Genomic DNA, 20,749 nt, shown 5'->3' on the forward strand with positions numbered 1-20,749 from the left:
CCAGCTGGTTGTGGTGGGGATTTCCCACCACATGAAGTGGGAGGGACAACAGAAAGGTTCTTGGGGAAAGGTTGAGGATTGGGGTTTGGACGTGGACTTTTCCCTGGGCAATGGAGTACTGTCATACTGTCGAGGGTGTATGTTTCCTGAACATCACTGGGTCTCTGGTCAAGGAGCCTTCTTGAAGCCAGAGTGGAATGAAAGGAGGCTTGCTCAAGATGCTTTATGTCCAGTCCCAAAGATGAGCTGCAGGCCAATGAGAGATTACCCAGCACTGGGAGACCAAGCAAGAGCTTGCAGCAGCAAGTGTCTTTGAGGAAAGCCCATCCTGGGTGGGAGACAATCCTGGCCCGAGGGCCTGAAAAGGAAGATCCATGTCCCAGGGATGCCAGCAGGCAAGTTGACTCCTACTCCGGAGTTCTCCCTTTCCTCTTTTCCTGTGGGGTGGCAGTTAGTGCTCAGGCAGGGATCACTGGGAACTCCCAGAGCACTGATCCTGTGTCTTAGCCAGCAGCCCTTGGGTATCTTAGCACCTTGGCTGAGGTTCCTCTGTTTGTAGGGATCCAATTGCCATCTCCGTAAATGACGGCTGTTTTCATCCAGGCTTCAGGATCTACATCTTGAGAAGTAGAATCCTTAGAGACTTACACGCGCTGGGCTGCTGAGAATGTCAAATTCTATCAAGCACCTGAAACGGCCAGGTGACATGTAGAAGCAACCAGTGAGGTCTTTTTATTTTCAGCCCCAGTTTACACTTTTACGACAGCCCAGAAACTACTACCGTTTTGTCTACAGCATTCATTGGTCCTGATCTTATGAAGTCCTGAGAATGTATTCATTCCTCAAATAACTTTATTTCAATTCATATATTTGTCTCTGTGTAGATGACCCAGGCTATTGACGGCCCAACCCTGATTGTGCTACAAACCATTGATTACTGACAACCTGCTGGGCCCACGCTATCTTCATTTTCACCCTCAGACAGGAAAGGAATTAGTTGGACAAGGCCTGACGTGCCCAAGATTAAACCTAGAGGCGGAGGTGGAGGCTTCATGCACAGGCTTGGGTCTTTGCTCTCCAGGGCAAGCCTTGTCACTTCGGCATGAGTTTTGCCCTACTCCAGTCCAGCTATAGTCGGCGATCCAGAGCTGCCACCAGAAAGAGAAAGCGGGAGGTGGGCTGTGCACCCTTTCTGTGCTCTAGTGAACTCTCCAATTGAGTCCTCTTTGGGTGGTAGAGTACGTCCCAAATGTCCTCCTCCAGGTTCCTTCTTAGTCAACTGGGACCCTCCGACCAGGCATGGGACGCGAGGGTACTAAGCCTTCGCTGCAAGTCTCTGAGAGTCTAGGTCAGTCCTCCGCCTGCAGCCAGGCCCGTCCTGCAGGGGGTCCCCAGGCCCGCCTCCCGCCCACGTGGCCCGCCCGGCCTCCAAGGCTCCGGCCCCGCCCCGCCCTGGGGAGCCGTCCCCGCAGTCACCGCTGCGGCCCTGTGCTCCAACCGGGTAGGGCCGAGCCAGCAGGACGCCGAGGTAAGAGCAGCAGGAACATCGCGTCGCGTGACCCTCCTTTCACCCACCGCCCCCACCAGAGTTGGGCCCTTATGGCCACTCTGGTGCGCGTTGGGTAGACAGTGCCACCGCCTGCTTCTGCCCGCCTCCGTTCCTGCCGGGGACCCCCAACTTCGGTCCCCCGATAGCTACTGGGAGAAAGTTCCCAGAGCCACTTCCGGGAGGGAGGCGCCACCTGTCTGGGGCGCGCCCTGTCGCTGGACTTTTCCAAGTCAGTGTCTCTGGCCACTTGGCAGGGACCGGGTACCACTACCGGCAGCCAGGATCCTTACGCCGGAGACCGCGTCTTTTAAACTGCGCAGCGGACAGTCCTGAGATGGGAGGCGCCCACCCAGGGCTTAAGGTGATCCGGAATGCCTTGTAGCCAGAAGCTCGTGAGCCTTTTTGCTGAAGGTGGAAATGATTGGAGCCGGGTTCGAATTCCGATTCCCTAGGGCTTTGCATGGTGGAGGGCGGTCCTGGCGCCAGCAGTGTCTTATCCTGGCTGGAAGGGTGCGGGAACAGAGCGGCTTGTTCCTAGAGGACTTGGCTTGCTTGGTTTATTGCTTGAACCAGGCTTGCTTCCAGAACCTAGCAAGGATGTGAATAGAAGTTGTCCAGAATGCACCGGTGGAAACTGGAAGCATTTCTTGCACTACACAGGTGTATACCTTGTTCCCTAGAGGAAGAGGGTTTTGCTGTGGTTGCTTGGCTGTGTAATAGTTACCTTGCACGTCTATGCTGCTGTATCCTCGTATCCTCGTCTGTGAAGAGAGAGGTGATATTAGCACGAAGTTTTAAAGGTTTCATAAGGTTATATATGACCACCACTCTGATTGGCTCCAGGTGAATTCTCTCTATGTGTTGTGTTCCTGTTGCGGCCGTCATCAGTGTCATAGTGGGCTCACATCTTCATCTTCCCAGTAAGGTGACATGCATGTCCATGCCTCTTCCTCTTCTGCTTGGGATCTGACCTTACCTATCCAGCACCATGGCACTCTGTTCATTAGGAAACTTGGCTTGGTAAGAATGTCTCCTGTAGCCGGGCAGTGGTGGCGCATGCCTTTAATCCCAACACTTGGGAGGCAGAGGCAGAGGCAGAGGCAGGCGGATTTCTGAGTTCGAGGCCAGCCTGGTCTACAGAGTGAGTTCCAGGACAGCCAGGGCTATACAGAGAAACCCTGTCTCAAAAAAAAAAAAAAAAAAAATGATGAAGAATGTCTCCTGTAGTTAACCAGCTTGCGCAAAGTGTATCTGAGAATGTGGGATTAGACATAACCTTTGTCAAGGATGTTGCTGGGAAAGGGGTCTTGGGTGGTCTGGAAACTACAGTGTTCTCCTTTGGGGGTCAGAATGGATGAGATTTCTCTGGAATTCTTCCTAGCACCGCGGCCACAATCAGCTGACATCAGTGTCTAAGTTTTGAGTCTATTTCCAGGTCTGGGAGTCTGCTCTTGTCTGGCTCCCAACCATTCTGTGATTTAGAGCAGAATGAAGGTACTCTCGTTGGTGCCTTTCTGGGCTGCACCTGTTTAGTTTCTTTCTTGAACTTTGAGAACAGGAGTGCTGAATTCTAGGTCCTAGAATCCTCTTGAAAATGACATACTCACCGCCAGAAGCCTGTGTGCCACAGAAGTGGATTATGAATCATCTGTGAGTAATAATGGGTCTTCACCCCTCTCCAGGACAGACCCACACTTTGGGGGAGTAGAGATGGTTCATGTGTGCTGTTTTCTCTGTTTGCTCAGAGCACACATTTCATAGAAGATCCATGGCTACTGGAGCATGAGAAACCCAGGCCAAGCGACTATCTAGGCAAAGATGGTGGCAGGTCCTGGGTTAGGGATCATAAGCATTTGTGGGGCCTGTTGGTTAGGGTGCAGCTAATGGAAATCTGAGTTTGGGGTGTTTAAGCTTCCCAAATGCTGACATTCCAAGGGTGAGCCACTGATTCCCATGTTGAGAGTAGTAGTGTTGAAATCCTTTGAAGGCAGGAACTTAGAACCTCTGTCATAGCTGTTTCCAAGCTGTGGGGATGCAGAACCAGAGGCCCTGTGACCCTCTGAGGATAAGATGTGGCCTCCAGACTTCTGCGCTATTGTCCTTCCTGTCTGTTTTACTTCCTGATTGGCTGGCCGGCCATACCTATCCAAGACAGCTGTCTGCACTTCTTGCTATCCCTGAGGTCCCTGTGCCCCAGACAGGACTCAGGGTGCCACTGGGTCCTGTGTGAGTATCGAGGAAAAAAAGCAAGGCACTCCTGAGTACTCAGGAGGTTGTGGCAGGAGGATCAGGAGTTCAAGGCCAGCTTGTTTCCAGAAACCAAGATAGTGGGAAAGGGAACAGGCAGGGGAAAAAAGCGCAAAGGCATTGCCATAATCTAGAAGCTCTCAAGGCCAAGGTTGCTCAGGCCCCTGACACTGCATTGGGGTGGGAAGGTTGTTTATTTATCTTTCTTTGTTTTTTATTTTTGTATTTCCATCCTTTCACTGATCTTTTCTGAATTATTCTTGAGTCAGTTTACTCATTGTGGTCTTTATTATACTGAGTGAAAACTTTGGGCCCTTAATCTTAAATCTTAAGGATTTTGGCACATATTCTCTGATTTCTATTACCTGGTGTCTATAATCAAAGAGAGGGGAAATAAAGTAGCTGTGTGAAGTTCTGTTAAGGTTTTCTTGGAACACATACACAGACAGAAACACACACACACACACACACACACACACACACACACACACACACACAGATTTGGAAATAGTATTTTGTTTGTTTTGAAACAGAGTTTGATCCATAGCCAGGCTGGCCTTGAACTATCCATCCTCCTGGCTCAGCCTCCAGAGTGCAGGGATTATAAGTATGTACCAGTAAGCCCTGTTAAAGATTGTTCTTGTGTGTGTTTTATTTGAGATGGGGTCTCACCCTGTGGCATAGAGTAGCCCAGAACTCACCGTAAGCCAAGGCTAGTCTTGACTTTATGGCAATCCTCCCAGCTCATCCTCCAAATTCTAGGATCACAATCATAAGCTACCACGGCCTGCCAGAGGTTGTCATATTTACACAGGGGCTTGAACCCCATAGCCCATCTTATGACTTCCTTCACTCAAGCAACACTATGGAAGACTGGGCATACAGCTTAGTAGAACATTTACCTAGCATGCATGAGGCTCCAAGTTTAGTCCCCAGCACCACACAGAACAGTGAGACTATGCTAGACCTGTCTAGGTGCCGAGTTTCTGTTATCCAGAACATGGACAGTGTTCTCCCCATTGGTGTTGGCAACCCAGTGGTGAAGACAACAGACTCAGAGCTGATGACCAGAGTGTGCAGGTGACATGGAAATGATAGTAGGGAGGGGTCCCTGAATGGAGGCATGGAGGCAGAACTGGCTTGGTAAGAGAATGTGTCTGAGTGTGTGAGCTTGTGGATATATGGGCAAAGACCATGCATATGGAGCTCAAGGATAACCCTTCTTTCCCTTCCTCCAGGGTCTCAAGTAGCCCAGGCTGGCCTCAAGCTCCCTATGTAGCTGAATAGGACCTTGTACTTCTGATACTCCTGCTTCCACCTTCTAGGCACTGGGATAAGAGGTGTGAATGACCTCACCTTGATTATATGATGCTGGGGGTTGAGCCCATGGCTTTGTGTGAGTTAGGCAAGCACTCCACCACCCGAGCCACATTGCTGGCCAGCCTGTCATCTCTTGAACCCAGGGTCAGTCTGGTTGACTTGAGAAGGGGAAGGGAATGAGACAGTGTAAGGACAGGATCCTCCCCTCATCCTAGCCAATGGTGTTGTGCACTGATACCAGACGGGGAAGCTCCTACTTCCTTTTACCAGAGGCTGTCAGCTCTGCAGCCATGCAGAGACTTGGAAGGCAGCAGGATCCGCCCAGATGATTTATTTGGGAGGCAGTGGTCTCAGGGGAGAAGCTGTTTCTAAAGGTCTCCTGTAGGACTCACTTGAGTAAGTGAGTGCACACCCCACTGCTTCTGGCTGAATAGCTGGCACTGGTGTAATGCCAGCCCATAGTAAAGAGTCATGGGATATGGGGATGCCTGGACCTCGGGGCAGCTATAGAATACAGAGCTTCAGGAGCCAGTGCCATCATTTCTCGAATGTCTCCTGACTTCTCAGCGGTGTGCTCACAAGTTGAGGCAGAGATGGATGGGCGGCCAAGTTGAAACCAGTATGTCCCAGAAAGATAGGCTGGTGCACATAGCCAGACATGGAGAAGGACAGAGAAGGTCACAGCTCCTGAGGGTTACGCATCCTTGACACCAGGCTGCCTCCAAGTTCTTCATGGTCTTCAGCTGCCCCCCACCCATAGTGTTCAGGATATCCTAGGAGAGCCTTGCTGAGGTGACAGAAACTTCAGTGACAGCCTCCTCCTAGCTGTCTTTCTTCTTTGTCCTTCTTCACTCGGCTCCAGGGTGCCACTGCTTCATCGCTGCCTCCTCCCTCTTTCCCTTTTGGCTAGAAAACAAATACTCTTTAGCCCAAGAAATTCTGGTCATCCTCTTGTTATGTACCACTAAAAGTTATAGAGTAGAATGAGGCATGGTGCTGCTTACTCTTAATCTCAACACTTGGGAGGTGGAGGTAGGGAGGTCAGGAGTTCAGGGTCATCCTTGGCTATAGATTGAGTTTGAATCCAGGGCCATCTTGGATTACATAATACCCTGTAAAAACATATAAATGTTATAGAATAAAAAAAAAAAAATGAAGTTCTTTTTCCACCCACTGTTGCTTCCAGAGAAAATGTGTGCTTATTTTTATATGCAGGTGGGTGTACCTGTGAGTAGTAGCATTGTGTGTGTGTGTGTGTGTGTGTGTGCACGTGCTCACATACCTGCACCATTGTATGTGTGTGGAGAGCAAAGGACAATCTGTGGAATGGGTTCTCTCCTTCCACCTTGTGAGTCTAGGAGATTGAATTCAGGTCATCAGGCTTGGTAGCAGGTGCCTTTACTTGCTAAGCCATCTGTGAAAGCTATCATCATACTTGAATCATTCAAATCATTTTAAATGCATTATTCAGCAATTAATATTTCACCATTTAGCTATGTCTAAGAGTGCTTTCTCTATTCACATGTCAATAAAGCTTTACATAAATGTATGTGGGCATATATTTAATTTCTCTTAAATATATGTATATGGCAGTGTTTGGGGGGGTGGTAGTGATGATGAGCCTTGAATTCAGGGTCCCTCACATTCTAGGCATGTGCTCCATGCTTAGCTTCATACCCAGCCCAAGTTACTGGGTCGCATGGTACCACCATTTGGAAAGCGTAGCAACCAGCTGACAGCCTCACACCAGGGGGTGTGAGCTTCAGTTTCTCCACATCCTAATCACTATATGTTAATGTCTCTGATCACTGCCATCCTGGTGGCTGGCTGGTGTTCTTGATGTGGCGTTTTTTGTCTTCAGTTTCCCTGATGTCTGATGATGGGGATAAAGAGAACATCTCTTCACGTGCTCAGTGGTCGCCTGTGTAGCATCTTTAGAGGAATATGCCTTTTGCCCGTTTAAAGATTTATTTATTTATCTAAAAGAATATTTATTTTATGTATGTGAGCACACTGTAGCCATCTTCAGACATATAAGAGAGCATCAGATCCCATTACAGGTGGTTGTGAGCCACCATGTGGTTGCTGGGAATCAAACGCAGGACCCCTGGAAGAGCAGTCAGTGCTCTTAACCACTAAGCCATCTTTCCAGCCCCCTTATTTATTTATTTTGTATTTGTGTGCATGTATCATGGTGTGTGGTCTAATGGCAGCTCTGTGGAGCCTCTTCTCTCCTTTCACACTTATGTGGCTTTCAGGAATCCAACTCAGGGTGCCAGGTGTCTTTTTTTTTTTTTTTTGCCAGGTGTCTTAATTAGGGTTTTATTGCTGTGAAGAGACACCATGACCACAGCAGCTCTTATAAAGAAAAGCATTTAATTGTTCTGGCTTACAGTTTCAGAGGTTCAGTCTGTTATTGTCATGGCAGGGAACATGGCAGCATGCAGGCAGACATGGTGCTGGAGAAGGAGCTGACAGTTCTACATCTTAATCTTTGGGCAGCAGAAGAAGACTAGGCACCACACTGGGCTCAGCTTGAGCATAGGAGACCTCAAAGCCTGTTCCCACAGTGACACACTTTCTCCAACAAGGCCACACCTCCTAATAGTGCTGCTCCTTATGGGCCAGCATCCAGGCACAGGAGTCTGAAGGCCATTCCTATTCAAACCACCAAACCAGGCTTTCTTAGGAGCCATTTTGCTGTCTCTCATTTGCTTAGTTTAAAATTGGGTTATGTATCTCTTTATTATGAGTTGAAAGGGGGTTCTTATGTATTCTAGGTTCAACCGCTTAGCAGGTAAGTGCTTTTCAATTTTTTTTTTTTTTAAGTATCCTTTCCCTTTCTTGATAGTGTCTTTCAAAGGTCTTAATTTTGGTGGCATTTATATATATTTTAAAATCTCCTTGAACTTTTCTTATCATACCTAAGAACCCTTCGCTCATTAAAGGCCATAGATGTTTATGCCTACATTTTAGTACAAGAGTTTTGTATTTCAGATCTGAGATTTCAGTCTTGGATCCACTGAGTTTTTTTTTTTGTGTAGCGTGAGGTAAAGATTCAGCTTCTTCTTCTTCTTCTTCTTCTTCTTCTTCTTCTTCTTCTTCTCCTTCTCCTTCTCCTTCTCCTTCTCCCTCTCCCTCTCCCTCTCCCTCTCCCTCTCCCTCTCCCTCTCCCTCTCCCTCTCCCTCTCCCTCTCCCTCTCCCTCTCCCTCTCCCTCTCCCTCTCCCTCTCCCTCTCCCTCTCCCTCTCCCTCTCCCTCTCCCTCTCCCTCTCCCTCTCCCTCTCCCTCTCCCTCTTCCCCTTCCCCTCCTCCTCCTCCTCCTCTTCCTCCTCTTCCTCCTCCTCCTCCTCCTCCTCCTCCTCCTCCTCCTCCTCCTCCTCCTCTTCCTCCTCTTCTTCCTCTTCTACTTCCTCCTTCTTGCCTCATCTTCCTTTTCTTCTTCTTCTTTTGGAGACAAGGTCTTTCTATGTAACCCTGGCTGTTTTGGATCTCTCCACATAAACCAGGCTGGTCTTTAACTCACAGAGTTCTGCCTGCCTCTGCCTCCTGAGTGCTGAGACCAAAGCTGTAATAGGACCAAAAGCTTAGCCACCAGGCCCCACCACTTTCATTCTTTTGCATATGAGTATCAGGAGACTGAGTTAGGAGGATCACAAAAGCCCAAGAATTTGTGGTCAGCCAGGGCTGCATAACAAGACTCTGTCTTTTAAAACAAAAACTACCAGCCCTGGTGGCACACACCTTTAACCCCAGCACTCAGGAGGCAGAAGATGGTAGATCTGTGTGAGTTCAAGGCCAGCCTGGTTTACATAGTGAGTTCCAGGCTAGCTAGGACCCTGTGTCAAATAAAAACAAACCCAGAGAGTATTCTTCTCTATTGTGTAGTCTTCATGAGTTTGCTAAAAACCTGTTGGCTATAAAAGCAAGCATTTCTGCACCCTCAGCGCTGCCCTTCACTGGCGTGTCTCCTGTGGCAGTGCTAGGGTGTGTGTTCTCTGGGCTGAGGCAGCTTTAATATGGCTTCTCCAACTTTGTCTTTTTTTTTCAGCCTGTTTCTCTGTACCTCTTATGAGTTTTATGGTGAGCTTGTTGATGATGTCTGTAAAATGGCAGCTGCATTTTTAAAAAAAAAAATTTATTTTTATTTATGTGTATGTGTCAATGTCTCCATGTGCCTATACCACATGTATGTCAGTGGCCAAAGAGGCCAGAAAAAGGCCTTAGATACCCTGGGGCTAGTTATGGGCTATTGTGAGCTGCCTGATGTAGGTGCCTGGAACCATTCTGGGGTCCTCTGGAAAAGGAAGGAGGAAGCACCCTTGAGCTGCTGAGATGTGAAATCTCTAGCCCATGGCTGAGATTTCAGTAGTTCTGTGGACAGTGTAGGGAGCTTGAGGTGTTTTGTCCGCTAACAACATTTAGCATAGAACCCAGGGTGCTTTTCCCTGGGAGTGTCCCTTACTCAGCTCCTCCAGTCACCAACTCTGAGGAAGAAATACCCAGAGGTGGGCCTTTCAGGCAGTGCTGGTACAAAGGCAGGAATGCATACTCTTCTTTGTCAAACACAGTAACCCAGTGAAGTTAGTGGGAGTCCAGGGCTGCAGATCTTGGACAAGATGCTTCACTACTGAGGTGGTGAGGTGGGAGATCTCCGATGGCCCTGGCTTCCTTTATGCCGGGGTAGGGACTATAGGGACTCGGTAGCCTTGTATTACCCCTCCCCTCAGAGAAGGGGTGAGAGCTGGGAGCCCTGTAGCCCTGCAGAAACCAGCTGGAAGTGAGAGCTGAATGACCTTATCAGTATGTAGGTAGATGTCACTGGAGGAGAGCAGCTTTTGGATCATAATTTGAAGAATGAAATAAAAATCATAAAAGAATAATGTCACATACCAAACGTTTAGTTTATATTCTTGGGTGGATTTATGTGTTCCAGATGTGTTCTGGCAGAAATCAGATTTTAGTCTTAAGGGATTAAAAAAAATAAGTGACTACATTCTCATTACTAGGAAGAAACCCCTTTCCCTCTTTTGGGGAGAAACTTGTTTTCCAAATTTAAGTAACAATTTTGGAGATTGCAATTGAAACTGCAATTGAATTTACTCACCCAGCTACAGTGAGGCACTGTCCTTTCAAACAAAAGCATTGCTGTGTGTGCTGTGTGTGCTTTGAGTTATTTATCGTTGTTTTCAAAAGGGCAATTAAAAAAGAACTAACCTGGGCTGAGATTTTAATTTGTTTTTAAGGGAGATAGTTAGGTGCAATAGAAGATTTTTGAAATCTTCAAAAATCTCAGCTCTCCTGGTTTAGCAGATGCCTCTCACTTAGGCTGTTCTATCAGGCAGTTCATGGAGATTTTATTTCCACCCTTCGGTATGAGGCTGAGTGTACACGGAAACTTAGGGGAAAAACACAATGATACAATCAGGCCCCAAAACAAGGAAGCACGTTACAGAGCTGAGGTTTGGTGCCTTAACTCTTGCCCAGTCTGGAAGGTTCAGCTAAATGGCCTTGGGTAACCTCTGTCTATGACACATCTCCCAAGGGGTGGGGAGGACAGTTTCTCCCCAGCATGACTTTAGTTTTTACAAAAGCCCTTTGCAGCCTTGCAGGCTCTAGTGACTCTCTTAACAGATCACTTTGGTATGTTCCAGGCCAGCACTGAGTCAGACAATCTTTAGATGACCACCCATGTTCTTTTGAGGTGAGAGAGCTGTCAAATGAGTTGGGGGAGATGCTTGGTTCTGCAACATCAATGCAAATGTCATGGCTTTTATCCCATGGGGCCAACAAATGCAGGTAAAGAAAGTTAGCCCATTATCTTTCAGAATCAGATACTAATGCTGCTGCTGCCATATTTTATTAAACATTTATTAGGTGGTGGGATGGGATAGCTTTTCCCTTTTTTTCCCCCTGTGGAAAAAAGAAATCATAAGAAATCAGTCTAGACTGTAATCTCTGTGCATATTAAGCACACACACGTGCTCCTAAGGTAAAGCGCATCGCGGCCATGTCTTGCTCTGTAGTCCCCTATAATAATTCTTTTTGGTACTTGTCGAGGTTGTTCTTACCTTTCAATTGTGGTTGTTGGTTCCACTGAATTTATTTTATAAGTGAATCAAAATATGATCTTTGAAAAATACTATGCTAGGCAGTATTGCCTCATGCCAATTGCATGGAGTTATTATTTCAATTTCCCAGGTGGAGAAACTGAGGCACAGAGAGTTAAGGTGTCCAGGGTCATAATGTCGGTGAGAGGAGGAGCTAGGATCTTTGTTTTCCTTTTGAGTTTTTTGAGACAATGTTTTACTATGGAGCTCAGGCTGGCCTTGAACTTGTACAAGTTAGAACTTAGCCTGTTGTTGTTGGAGGTTTGTATTCCAGTACTTGCTTCTGTGCTTGTATTTGAACCAGAAAGTCGGAGTACTGTTATAGGTTCATAGCATGTCCAAAGCAGGCCTTGGGGGGTCTGAGCCCCAGAACCAGGAAAAACAAAAAAGTTCATGGTTTGAATCCATCTTATATATCTACCTCTGCCTAATGAGTTGCTATGTATTGGAAGAACTAGTCACAACATTACTAGGAAATTATTATCAGTCATTCATCTAAGACTGTATGCAAACAACTAATGCATGCACTATGAAGATCTGAATAAAACATACACAGATATTATTTTTCTGGGTTATCATAGTTTGTGGGTTTTTTTTTTTTTAAATCTTGCTCATCTGATGACTTGAAATTTCATGCAGTTCTGGTCCTTAGAGATGGTTCTGATAGAAATCACATGTTTTGAGTGTCTGTTAGTATCTAGAGAAAAGTACTAGTGGAGCATATAATCTATCAGCTATTTATTAAGAAATTTACTTTAAGGAATTGCTTATGTAGTTGTGGAGACCCTGTGAGTACAAAATTTGCAGGGTGGCCAGCAGGCTAGGGACCAAGGGAAGAGTTGAAGTCACAGACCTGCAAGGTCCCCTCTTGTTTGGGTTGGTCAGTCGGTTTCTGTCAATTTTCTTGTTTCATTTTTGTTTTACAAGACAGGGTTTCTCCATGTAGCCCAGGCTCTCCTGGAACTTACTGTGTATAAGACTGACCTCAAACTCAGAGATCTGCTTGTCTCTGTCTCCTGAGTGCAGGTATTAAAGGAATTCACCACCTTGCCCAGCCTGTCAAGGCTTTTAACTGGTCGAATGAGGTCATCCCATATACTGGAGAATAATAAGTCTGCTTTACAATAAATCTTTGTCTTACAGTAGCATGGTCACTTGGTTTAAACAGGCTGCTACTTGAAAACAACCAGCAGAGAGTAGGACACTGCTTGAAATTTTCAGAAGGACAAAAGGTAGAAACAGTACATGTGATTGTAACAGATAAGAGAATGTCTGAGATGTCCCCTCTTTCTCATGACCACTTCTAACCCCCTCCCCCTTTTAATGTCTTCATGTAGTCCAGACTGGCCTTGAACTTACAATGTAGCTGAGGATGGCCTTGAATTTCTGATCTTCCTCTTATGACCATATCCCAAGTGTAGGGATTACAGGCAGAGAACACCACAGCCTGCTTTGTGGCCCCTCATGCAGTTGTGGACACACACTGAGAAAGGACACTTTGTGAAGACATTTCAGCATTTCCGTCAAGAACAGACCATTTGTATGACCATGGTCCCATGGGATTGTAGTGAGACTGACCAATTCCTACTGCTGAGGGATGGCACAGCCATCAGAAAGTTGAAGCGTCATACTTCATTCATGTATGTTTCTATGCTGCTCATAGAAACCACTCCGTGCTCCCAGCTGTAGAAACATAACATGCATTGCATCTCAGTAGGATACCTGATTCTTGACACTGACAGTAATAGCTACAGTTCTGGCTTATATATTGACTGTATCTTTTAATATGTTGTATGTATGTGTATACATGCAGGTATGTATATGTGCATGTTGTGGTGTGTACGTAGACGTCAGAGGACCAGAAGACAACTGTGGGGAGCTACTTTTCTCCTATCTGTTCTTGGGTTATAGGAACTGAGCTCAAAGTGTTAGGCTTGCATGAAAAGCACTTTATATGCCGGGCCATCTCATTGGCCCGTGCATTTTATTTTTACTGTTATTTTTACAATTTTTGAAGGTTTAGCTATGTATGGTGTCACAGCCCTACAGTCCCAAATAATGAAGAAGCTAAAGCAGGAAGACTGAGCGTAGGAGTTTAGAGCACACGAGCTGTAGATATCTGAAGCTTTCCAGATGGTAATTTAGCCTGTATAAGAGGAAAGTTCCGGACACCATGGGGCATCTCTGAAATCCCAGCACCCAGGAGGCAGAGGTGGGAGGATTGAGTTTGAGGTTAGCTTGGACCACATTGTGAGATGCAAAAATCCAAGCTCTCAGTGGTAGAGGACTTGCCTAGTGTGTATGAGGCTCTGAGTTAGAACTCTAGAACCATTCATGAAAAGAAAAAGTCCTCCTCTCCCCACATCTCTATCTAGTTTTTTTTCCAAATTCTTTTCAGTTCTCTAACTTTCTGTCTCACACTCCTGTCTCCCCCAGACAGAGTTTCTGAAACTCAGAGATCCACTCACCTCTGCCTCCCCAATGCTGGGATCAAAGGTGTGTGCCACCACTGCCCCACTAATTGATTTATTTATGTATTTTATATATATGATACTTTGTCTGCGTGTGCATCTGCACACCAGAAGACAGCATCAGACAGTTGTGAGCTGCCATGTGTGAGCTGAGAATTGATCTTAGGACTTTTGGAAGAGCAGGGAGTGCTCTTGTCTGCTGAGCCATCTCTCCAGTGTCATTTATTCTGAAAACAACTATGATGAACGCATATGACACAGACTTTACCATCTTATTTGGTTTTTTTTTTGTTTGTTTGTTTGTTTTGTTTTTTGTTTTTTTCGAGACAGGGAGACAGGATTTCTAGCCCTGGCTGTCCTGGAACTCACTGTGTAGACCAGGCTGGCCTCGAACTCAGAAATCTGCCTGCCTCTGCCTCCCAAGTGCTGGGATTAAAGGCGTGCGCCACCACCGCCTGGCTTCCATCTTATTTGTATGCATGTTTGTTTTACATGCTTGCATGTGCATGCTTGTTTGCCCATGAGTGCTTTTGTGGAGCCAGAGGTCAGGTGTGTTCCTCAACAGCTCCACACCTAATGTTTTAAAATTTCACTTCATTATTATTTTTGAGAATTTCATACATGAGTACACATTTACATTATTTCTACCCTTCCTTATCCCACTTCAACTTCTCCCATGCCTTCCCAACCCCTTCTCTAACCCTTCTTTTTCTCTAATTATCATTACGACATATGCACGTGTGTATGTAATTATAACCTGCTGAGGCCATTTAGGGTTGCTCCTATGTGCGTCTTTTTCTGGCTGAGCAGTTGCGATTGGATAACCTATCAGGGGGCTCGTTTCTGGAGAAGACTGACTTGTGCTGTCTCAGCAGCCATCAATTAGTTGTAGCTCTTCATCTAGGCATGAAGCCTTGTGAGATTTCCCCCATCTTTGTTGATGGGCCATTTTGTGGTGTGCTTGGGCAGGGCCTTCTTTACGTGACCACATGGTTATGAATCCGTTGGTGCAGCTCTCTGTCGTCTCAGCAGACATCCTGGTCTTCTGCTTCTTAGGATCTTTCTGCCCCATCTCCCATTGTGGTCCCTGGGCTTTAGATGATGTAAGGATTGTGCTGTAGACATATCAAGCGGGGATGGCTGCCCCAGTCAGTTGGTCTCTGCATTTCGAGCAATTGTGGATTTCTGTGATGGTCTCTGCAGCATAAAGAGGCTTCTTTGGTGAGGGGTGAGAGCTTCGCCTACCTGTGGATATAAGGATGGGTGTTTAGGAAGCAGTTGGGAGTTACACTGGTTTAGGAACGTGACAGGACTACATTCTCTTCTAGGATTTACGACCTCACCAACCAAATGTAGTTGGCTATGTTTACAGTCTCAGGCAGGGAATTTCCTCCTGTTGAGTAGGCCTTGAATCCAGTTAGGTAGCTGTTGGTTACTCCTGAGATAAAAGTGCCGCTATGAGGCTGTCTTGTCAGGCTGGTAAGTTGTTGAGGTTCACAGGCTTTATAGCTGGGTGGAACTTTTGTTTTTTCTCCCCGAGACAGCATTTCTCTGTCTAGCCTGGACTGTCCTGGAACGTACTCTGTAGACCAGGCTGGCCTCTTTGCATCTAGTGCTGGGATTAAGGCATGCGCAATGTTCAGTTACATTTCTCCTTTGGCAGCTTGCATTCTTTGGATGCTCTGAGAGCTAGCCCTCAGGGTGGAACTTTCTAGGTCAGTTCTAACTCATTTCTCTATCTCTACCTTATTTTTCAAAACACGGTCTCTTATCGAACATCGAACTTAAAACTTACCAGTTTGTCTAGACTGGGTGGCCAGCAAGCCACAATGACCTGCCTGTCACTGCCGCCTTCCCCAGCACTGGAATTATAGGTGCACATTACGATGCCTGGTTTTTACCTGAGCAGTGGGGAACCAAACTGAGGTTTTCATGCTTGTGTAGAAAGTGCTTGACCCATGGAGCCATTTCCCTAGCCCCTTCAGTCCATTATCATCATGGTGGGAAGCATGGCAGCATGCAGGCAGACATGGTACAGGGGCTGAGAGTTCTAGGACTTGATCCAAAGGCAGCCAGAAGGGTTGAAAGCAGTGGTTCAAAGAGGTGTGTGCATGTTCACGTTCACATCTGTACCATCACAGCAGCCAAGATGTAGCAACAGTCCAAGAATCCATTCTTGGATACATGAACAAAGCAGGGTATAGATGTACAATGAAATATTGATCAGTATTAAATTAATCAAGAGACTCAGACACCTGCTACAAATGCCTGAGTCCATAGGACATGGCTCTGAGTGTTACAAGCCAGGCAGAAGGGGCAAACAATCTGTGATGCTACTTATGGGATACCAAGAATTAGACCAGCTCAGAAACAGAACGGTGGAGGCCTCAGGAATTGTGGGAGTTGAAGAGACAATGGGGAGTTCCTGCATAGTAGGCACACAGAGTTTCTGCCTGGGAGAAATACATGTCTGGAAATGATGGAGATCATGGCTGCAAAGCACAGGGAATTGGCTTGATGTTGCAAATCGTGTACTTGACTGACGTGGTGGTACGCGGTAGTTTGAATGAGAATGGCCCCCATAGGCTCAAACGTTTGGACACTTGGTCCCCAGTTTGTGGAACTCTTTGGGAAGTAGTAGTGTGGCCTTGTTGGAGGAGTGTGTCCCTGGGGTTGGGCTTTGGGGTTTCAAAAGACTCCCTGTGTGTTCTCTCTGTCTGATTGTGGTTCAGGATGTGAGCTCTCAGCTCTTCCTGCTGCCACACCTTCACCCTGCCCTCATGGAGGCTAACTCTCTGGAACTTAAGCCTGCGTAAGCACTTTATTTCCTAAGTTGCCTTGGCCATGGTACTTTATTGCAGCAATAGGTAAGTAACTAAGACATGGTCGTAAGTTTTACCACGATAAAAACCAAGACTAAGAAGAGTCGGTATGAATATTACAGAAATGTTCCTGGAATTGTTTGGTTTTCCTCTTTTATAGATTACAGGTAAATAGTTTTGGAGCATGCAGTGAAAAAGCATGCGCAGAAAAGAATTGGTGGCAATGATGATGATATTAGTGGCAGCAATGGTAGTGCTGGTGATGGTGGAGATGGTGGTGATGGTGGTGATGGTGGAGATGGTGGTGATGGTGATGATGGTGATGATGGTGGTGATGGTGATGATGGTGGTGATGGTGATGATGGTGGTGATGGTGGTAATGATGGTAGTGGTAGGGATACTGGTGTTGGTGGTAGTGGTGATGATGGTGGTGATGGTGGAGATGGTGGAGGTGGTGGTGATGGTGGAGGTGGTGGTGATGGTGGTGATGGTGGAGATGGTGGTGATGGTGATGATGGTGATGATGGTGATGATGGTGGTGATGGTGATGATGGTGGTGATGGTGGTGATGATGGTAGTGGTGGGGATACTGGTGTTGGTGGTAGTGGTGATGATGGTGGTGATGGTGATAGGTGACAGTAGATGTGAGGGTGATGTAAGCTCACAGGACCCCAAGGCTCCCCTGCATCTACTGCCACAGTGGGATCTTGAGCTGCAGGTCAGCATCCTCTCAGGGGCCAGTGCAGGGGAAAGAGGATGATGTTCCCATGTTTCCTCAGTGATGCTGGGCAGGGCAGCTGGACTGGGTCAGATGGGTGCAGCCCAGGACTGGAGTCCCTGTGAGTCACAGCTCACCTCCTGTGGAACAAAGGGATCCAGCAGGGAGGGGCAGTGTGATGACTCAGAGGCCACTGCTGTTCCTCCAGTCATCCCTCCCCCACACGCTGGTTTCCTCTGCGGAGTGGAGAAATTCACCCCACTTTCTGGGCAGGCTGTCCCTCCAGAATGGAGCATGTATCTAGAATCATTTTGACCATAGAAATAGCTGTACTTGAATCACTGGATCAGCAGTTCTCAACCTGTGGGTCGTGACCCCTTTGAGGGGTCACCTAAGACCATCGGAAACCACAGAGATTTACATTATGATTCATAAGAGTAGCAAGATTACAGTTATAAAGTAGCAACGAAAGCAATTTGATGGTTGGGGGTCACCACAACATGAGGAAGGGTATCACAAGGGTTGCAGCATTAGGAAGGTTGAGGACCACTGCTCTAGAGTCTTTGCTGTCCTGCTGGAGGCTCCTCTAGTCTGTTGCAAACCTTTCTGACAGTGTATGGGAACCTCTGCAGTTTCTCCTCCCAGGAAATAAAATGGTTTTCTGGGGGTGGAGCAGCCTGCCTCGGGCCATACAGGTGACAGAACCACACCTCACCGTCACCAGCTCAGGAGCCTGGACTTGCCACCATGCAAACACGTGGAAGGAGACACTCCAAAATGTGATGTGGATCTAGGCCACAGGCTTGTGGAGAAGATGTGAACAGTTTTCCTTGCACTCGTGAAAAGAGTTAGAAAATGCAGGTAATAATCCTTCACAATAAAAAAAGACATTCTCGGCCTTGGTTGTAGATCTGCATTCCAGGGTAGCTCTCACGCTGTGGCTATCAGATGTTGCTCGTTGTGTTCTACCCTGGGCTATCACAGATAGGGAGGTTCATGTAAGTTGGTAGTGCATCGTGGAAGTACCACACTCCTTTGAGCAAGTTGCCATGGTTGTGAAGATACAGGTATCAAATAGGTGAGTGTAGTTCACCATTGACGACATAAGCCGTGACCCACACTTCTAAGGCGTTCTTTGTTTGCTGTGTGTAAAAGGCCGTATTGGTTTATGAGAAGAACTTGCCTCTTCCAGGATTTTTTATTTGAAAGAGATTATGGGAATATGTAACCTCCCTTGCCAGTCAGTCCTTTCTTGATGAATGTGACTATGACACCAGGCCTGAAGAGTCTTAGTCCCATAAATGTGGGGCAAAGGAAACTGTTTTAGTCAATATCTTAATCTTATACCCTGCGATTTTTATCCAAGTTGCTTACGTGGTGGCAAAAACCAACTGACCCATTAATGTGGTCCTTCCTCACTTTTCCTTTCCTTTAATAATAATAGTAAAAGTAGTGAGAACTCCAGGCACTCACTGTGTGTTTACAGTAGGAGTCATTCATTCATTCATTCATTCACTCAATCTACCCATATGTATTGAGTGATATGACAGCAGGAGCTTTCTCTCCTGGATGGAAGAAGTAATGAGATTTGGAATGAGGGCTGACAATCGGGCTCAGTGGTTAAAGATGTCTGCTGCCAAGTCTGAGGACCTGAGTTCAATTTCTGGGACCTGCATGGTAATAGAGAAGAACTGACAACTGTAAGTTGTCCTCTGACTTACATGCATGCGTGTGCATGTGTGTGTGCGTGTGCGCGTGCACACATACACACAATGTAAATTTAATAATAACAATTAGGAGTGAGTTGCTCATTGAAGTTGTAAAATGTTTTGTTCATACTCTCTTTCCTTACATACTCTGAATTTTTATATATATAAAATATATCATTTACTGAAGGCAAGGTCCTGTGGTAGGAGCTGGGGAGGCATTGGTGGCCATTTCTGGCTCAGACTTGGTCCTTCTGGTGTTAGTACCCTCATTTGGAAAACAAAATTAATCATACAGTCTCATGAATGCAGGAGATGTCACAGCTGGGACCAGTGGGACCAGTGTCTATAGTGTAGACCCTCTAGCTGGGACTGCCACAGAGAGAAAGAGGACCCCAACCTGGGTAAGTGGGGTGAGGGATGCTTAAGCCCAGGTCTGCAGAGGAAATCTGGAGTATTGCGGTGTGGGCATGTTGACTCCTGTAGTTATGGCCAGAGGTCACTTTGGACCCTAGTCAGATTGAACCTACAGTGGAAGGACCTCAAAGGAGACTGTTGCCTACTGTCTCACAATGGACTTTTGTGGTGCATGGTGGAGAATTTGAGTTCTAGCAGCAGTCCCCAGTGCCTTCTGGTTGTGCTTAGAAGAAAGCTCTACTTTTTCTTACTTCCACTGGTAAGCACTTCTGCTCCATGACATGTCTTCTGGACTCATGGAAGTTCCAAACATGTCCCTCTCCTTTCCAGGCTTCTGTGTGGCAAAATACCCCATCCCTTAACTTCTTAAGGCTAGCCCCTTCTCATGCTCAGTGTTGGGCCCCAGTGTTGTGCCATGTAGCCCAGGCTAGCCTCAGACTTGTGGCAATCCTCTGTTTCTGCTTCCTGAGTGCTGGGAGTATATGTATCATCATACCTGGTCTCTTTCTTTGATTCTAGGTTATAGTCCATTATTGTTGGGCAATCAAGGCATGAACTAAATAATTATATTCACAGTTGAAGAAGAATAAACATGTGTTTGGAACCTTGCTTGACTCCTAGTTTATTCTTATACAGTTTAGAGCCAAATCTAGGGAATAGTGTCACCCACAGTGGACTGGATTTTTCTACATCAAATAATCATGCAGATAGTTTCCCACAAACATGACTATAGACAAACTGATCTAGGTAATTCCTCATTAAGACACTCTTCCAGGCAATTCTAGGTTGTGTCAGGTTGACAGTTAAAACTAACTAGCATAAGTTCTAAGCGTGAAAGGCAAATCTATGAAGCTTCTGGAAAATCATGGAGAATATCTGTGGAATTTGAGGAGGCACAGATAGCTTTCGTTTTATTTTAGGGATTCTAAGGATTGAACCCAGGGCAATGCTTGCAATACTAAGCATTCATTCTTACACTGACCTACATCCATGGCCCCATACCTTACACAATATACAAAAGGCACTACCATAAAGGGAAAGGTGTGAGTGAGGCTTCATTCAAGTCAGGGACCCCAGGGCTTAGGAATGTCGTTTGGTGGAAGAACACATGCCTAGCCCTCCTGAGTTCCTAGGTTCCATCCCAGCACCAAATAGAAACAAAAACTTCTTTTTTGTTTGTTCTGTTTTTTGAGACAGGGTTTCTCTGTGTGCCCCTGGCTGTCCTGGAACTCATTTTGTAGACCAGGCTGACCTCGAACTCAGAAATCCGACTGCCTCTGCCTCCCAAGTGCTGGGATTAAAGGCGTTCGCCATCACTGCCCAGCTAGAAACAAAGACTTCTTCATTAAAAGATAACAATAAGGCTGGGCTGGTGGCACACACCTTTAA

At 46.5% G+C, this 20,749-nt stretch overlaps 1 protein-coding gene across 6 annotated transcripts in view; it reads left to right on the top strand.

Annotated features, from left to right (window-relative positions):
- Positions 1-1,398: 1,398 nt before the first annotated feature.
- Positions 1,399-20,749, top strand: part of Arhgef3 (Rho guanine nucleotide exchange factor 3) — a 277,400-nt gene continuing 258,049 nt past the window's right edge. For 2 of the 6 annotated variants that reach the window (XM_076931298.1, XM_076931303.1), the window contains exon 1: positions 2,391-2,469. In XM_076931298.1, the coding sequence (XP_076787413.1) occupies positions 2,406-2,469 (64 nt within the window). In that variant the 5' untranslated portion in view covers positions 2,391-2,405. Of the gene's footprint in view, positions 1,529-1,582; positions 1,961-2,390; positions 2,470-20,749 lie in introns of those variants that run through there. The other 4 variants (XM_034498310.2, XM_076931301.1, XM_076931302.1 and 1 more) reach the window with 4 other exon arrangements.

The sequence above is a fragment of the Arvicanthis niloticus genome, chromosome 3 (genome assembly GCF_011762505.2).
Source record: "Arvicanthis niloticus isolate mArvNil1 chromosome 3, mArvNil1.pat.X, whole genome shotgun sequence".
NCBI lineage: Eukaryota > Metazoa > Chordata > Mammalia > Rodentia > Muridae > Arvicanthis > Arvicanthis niloticus.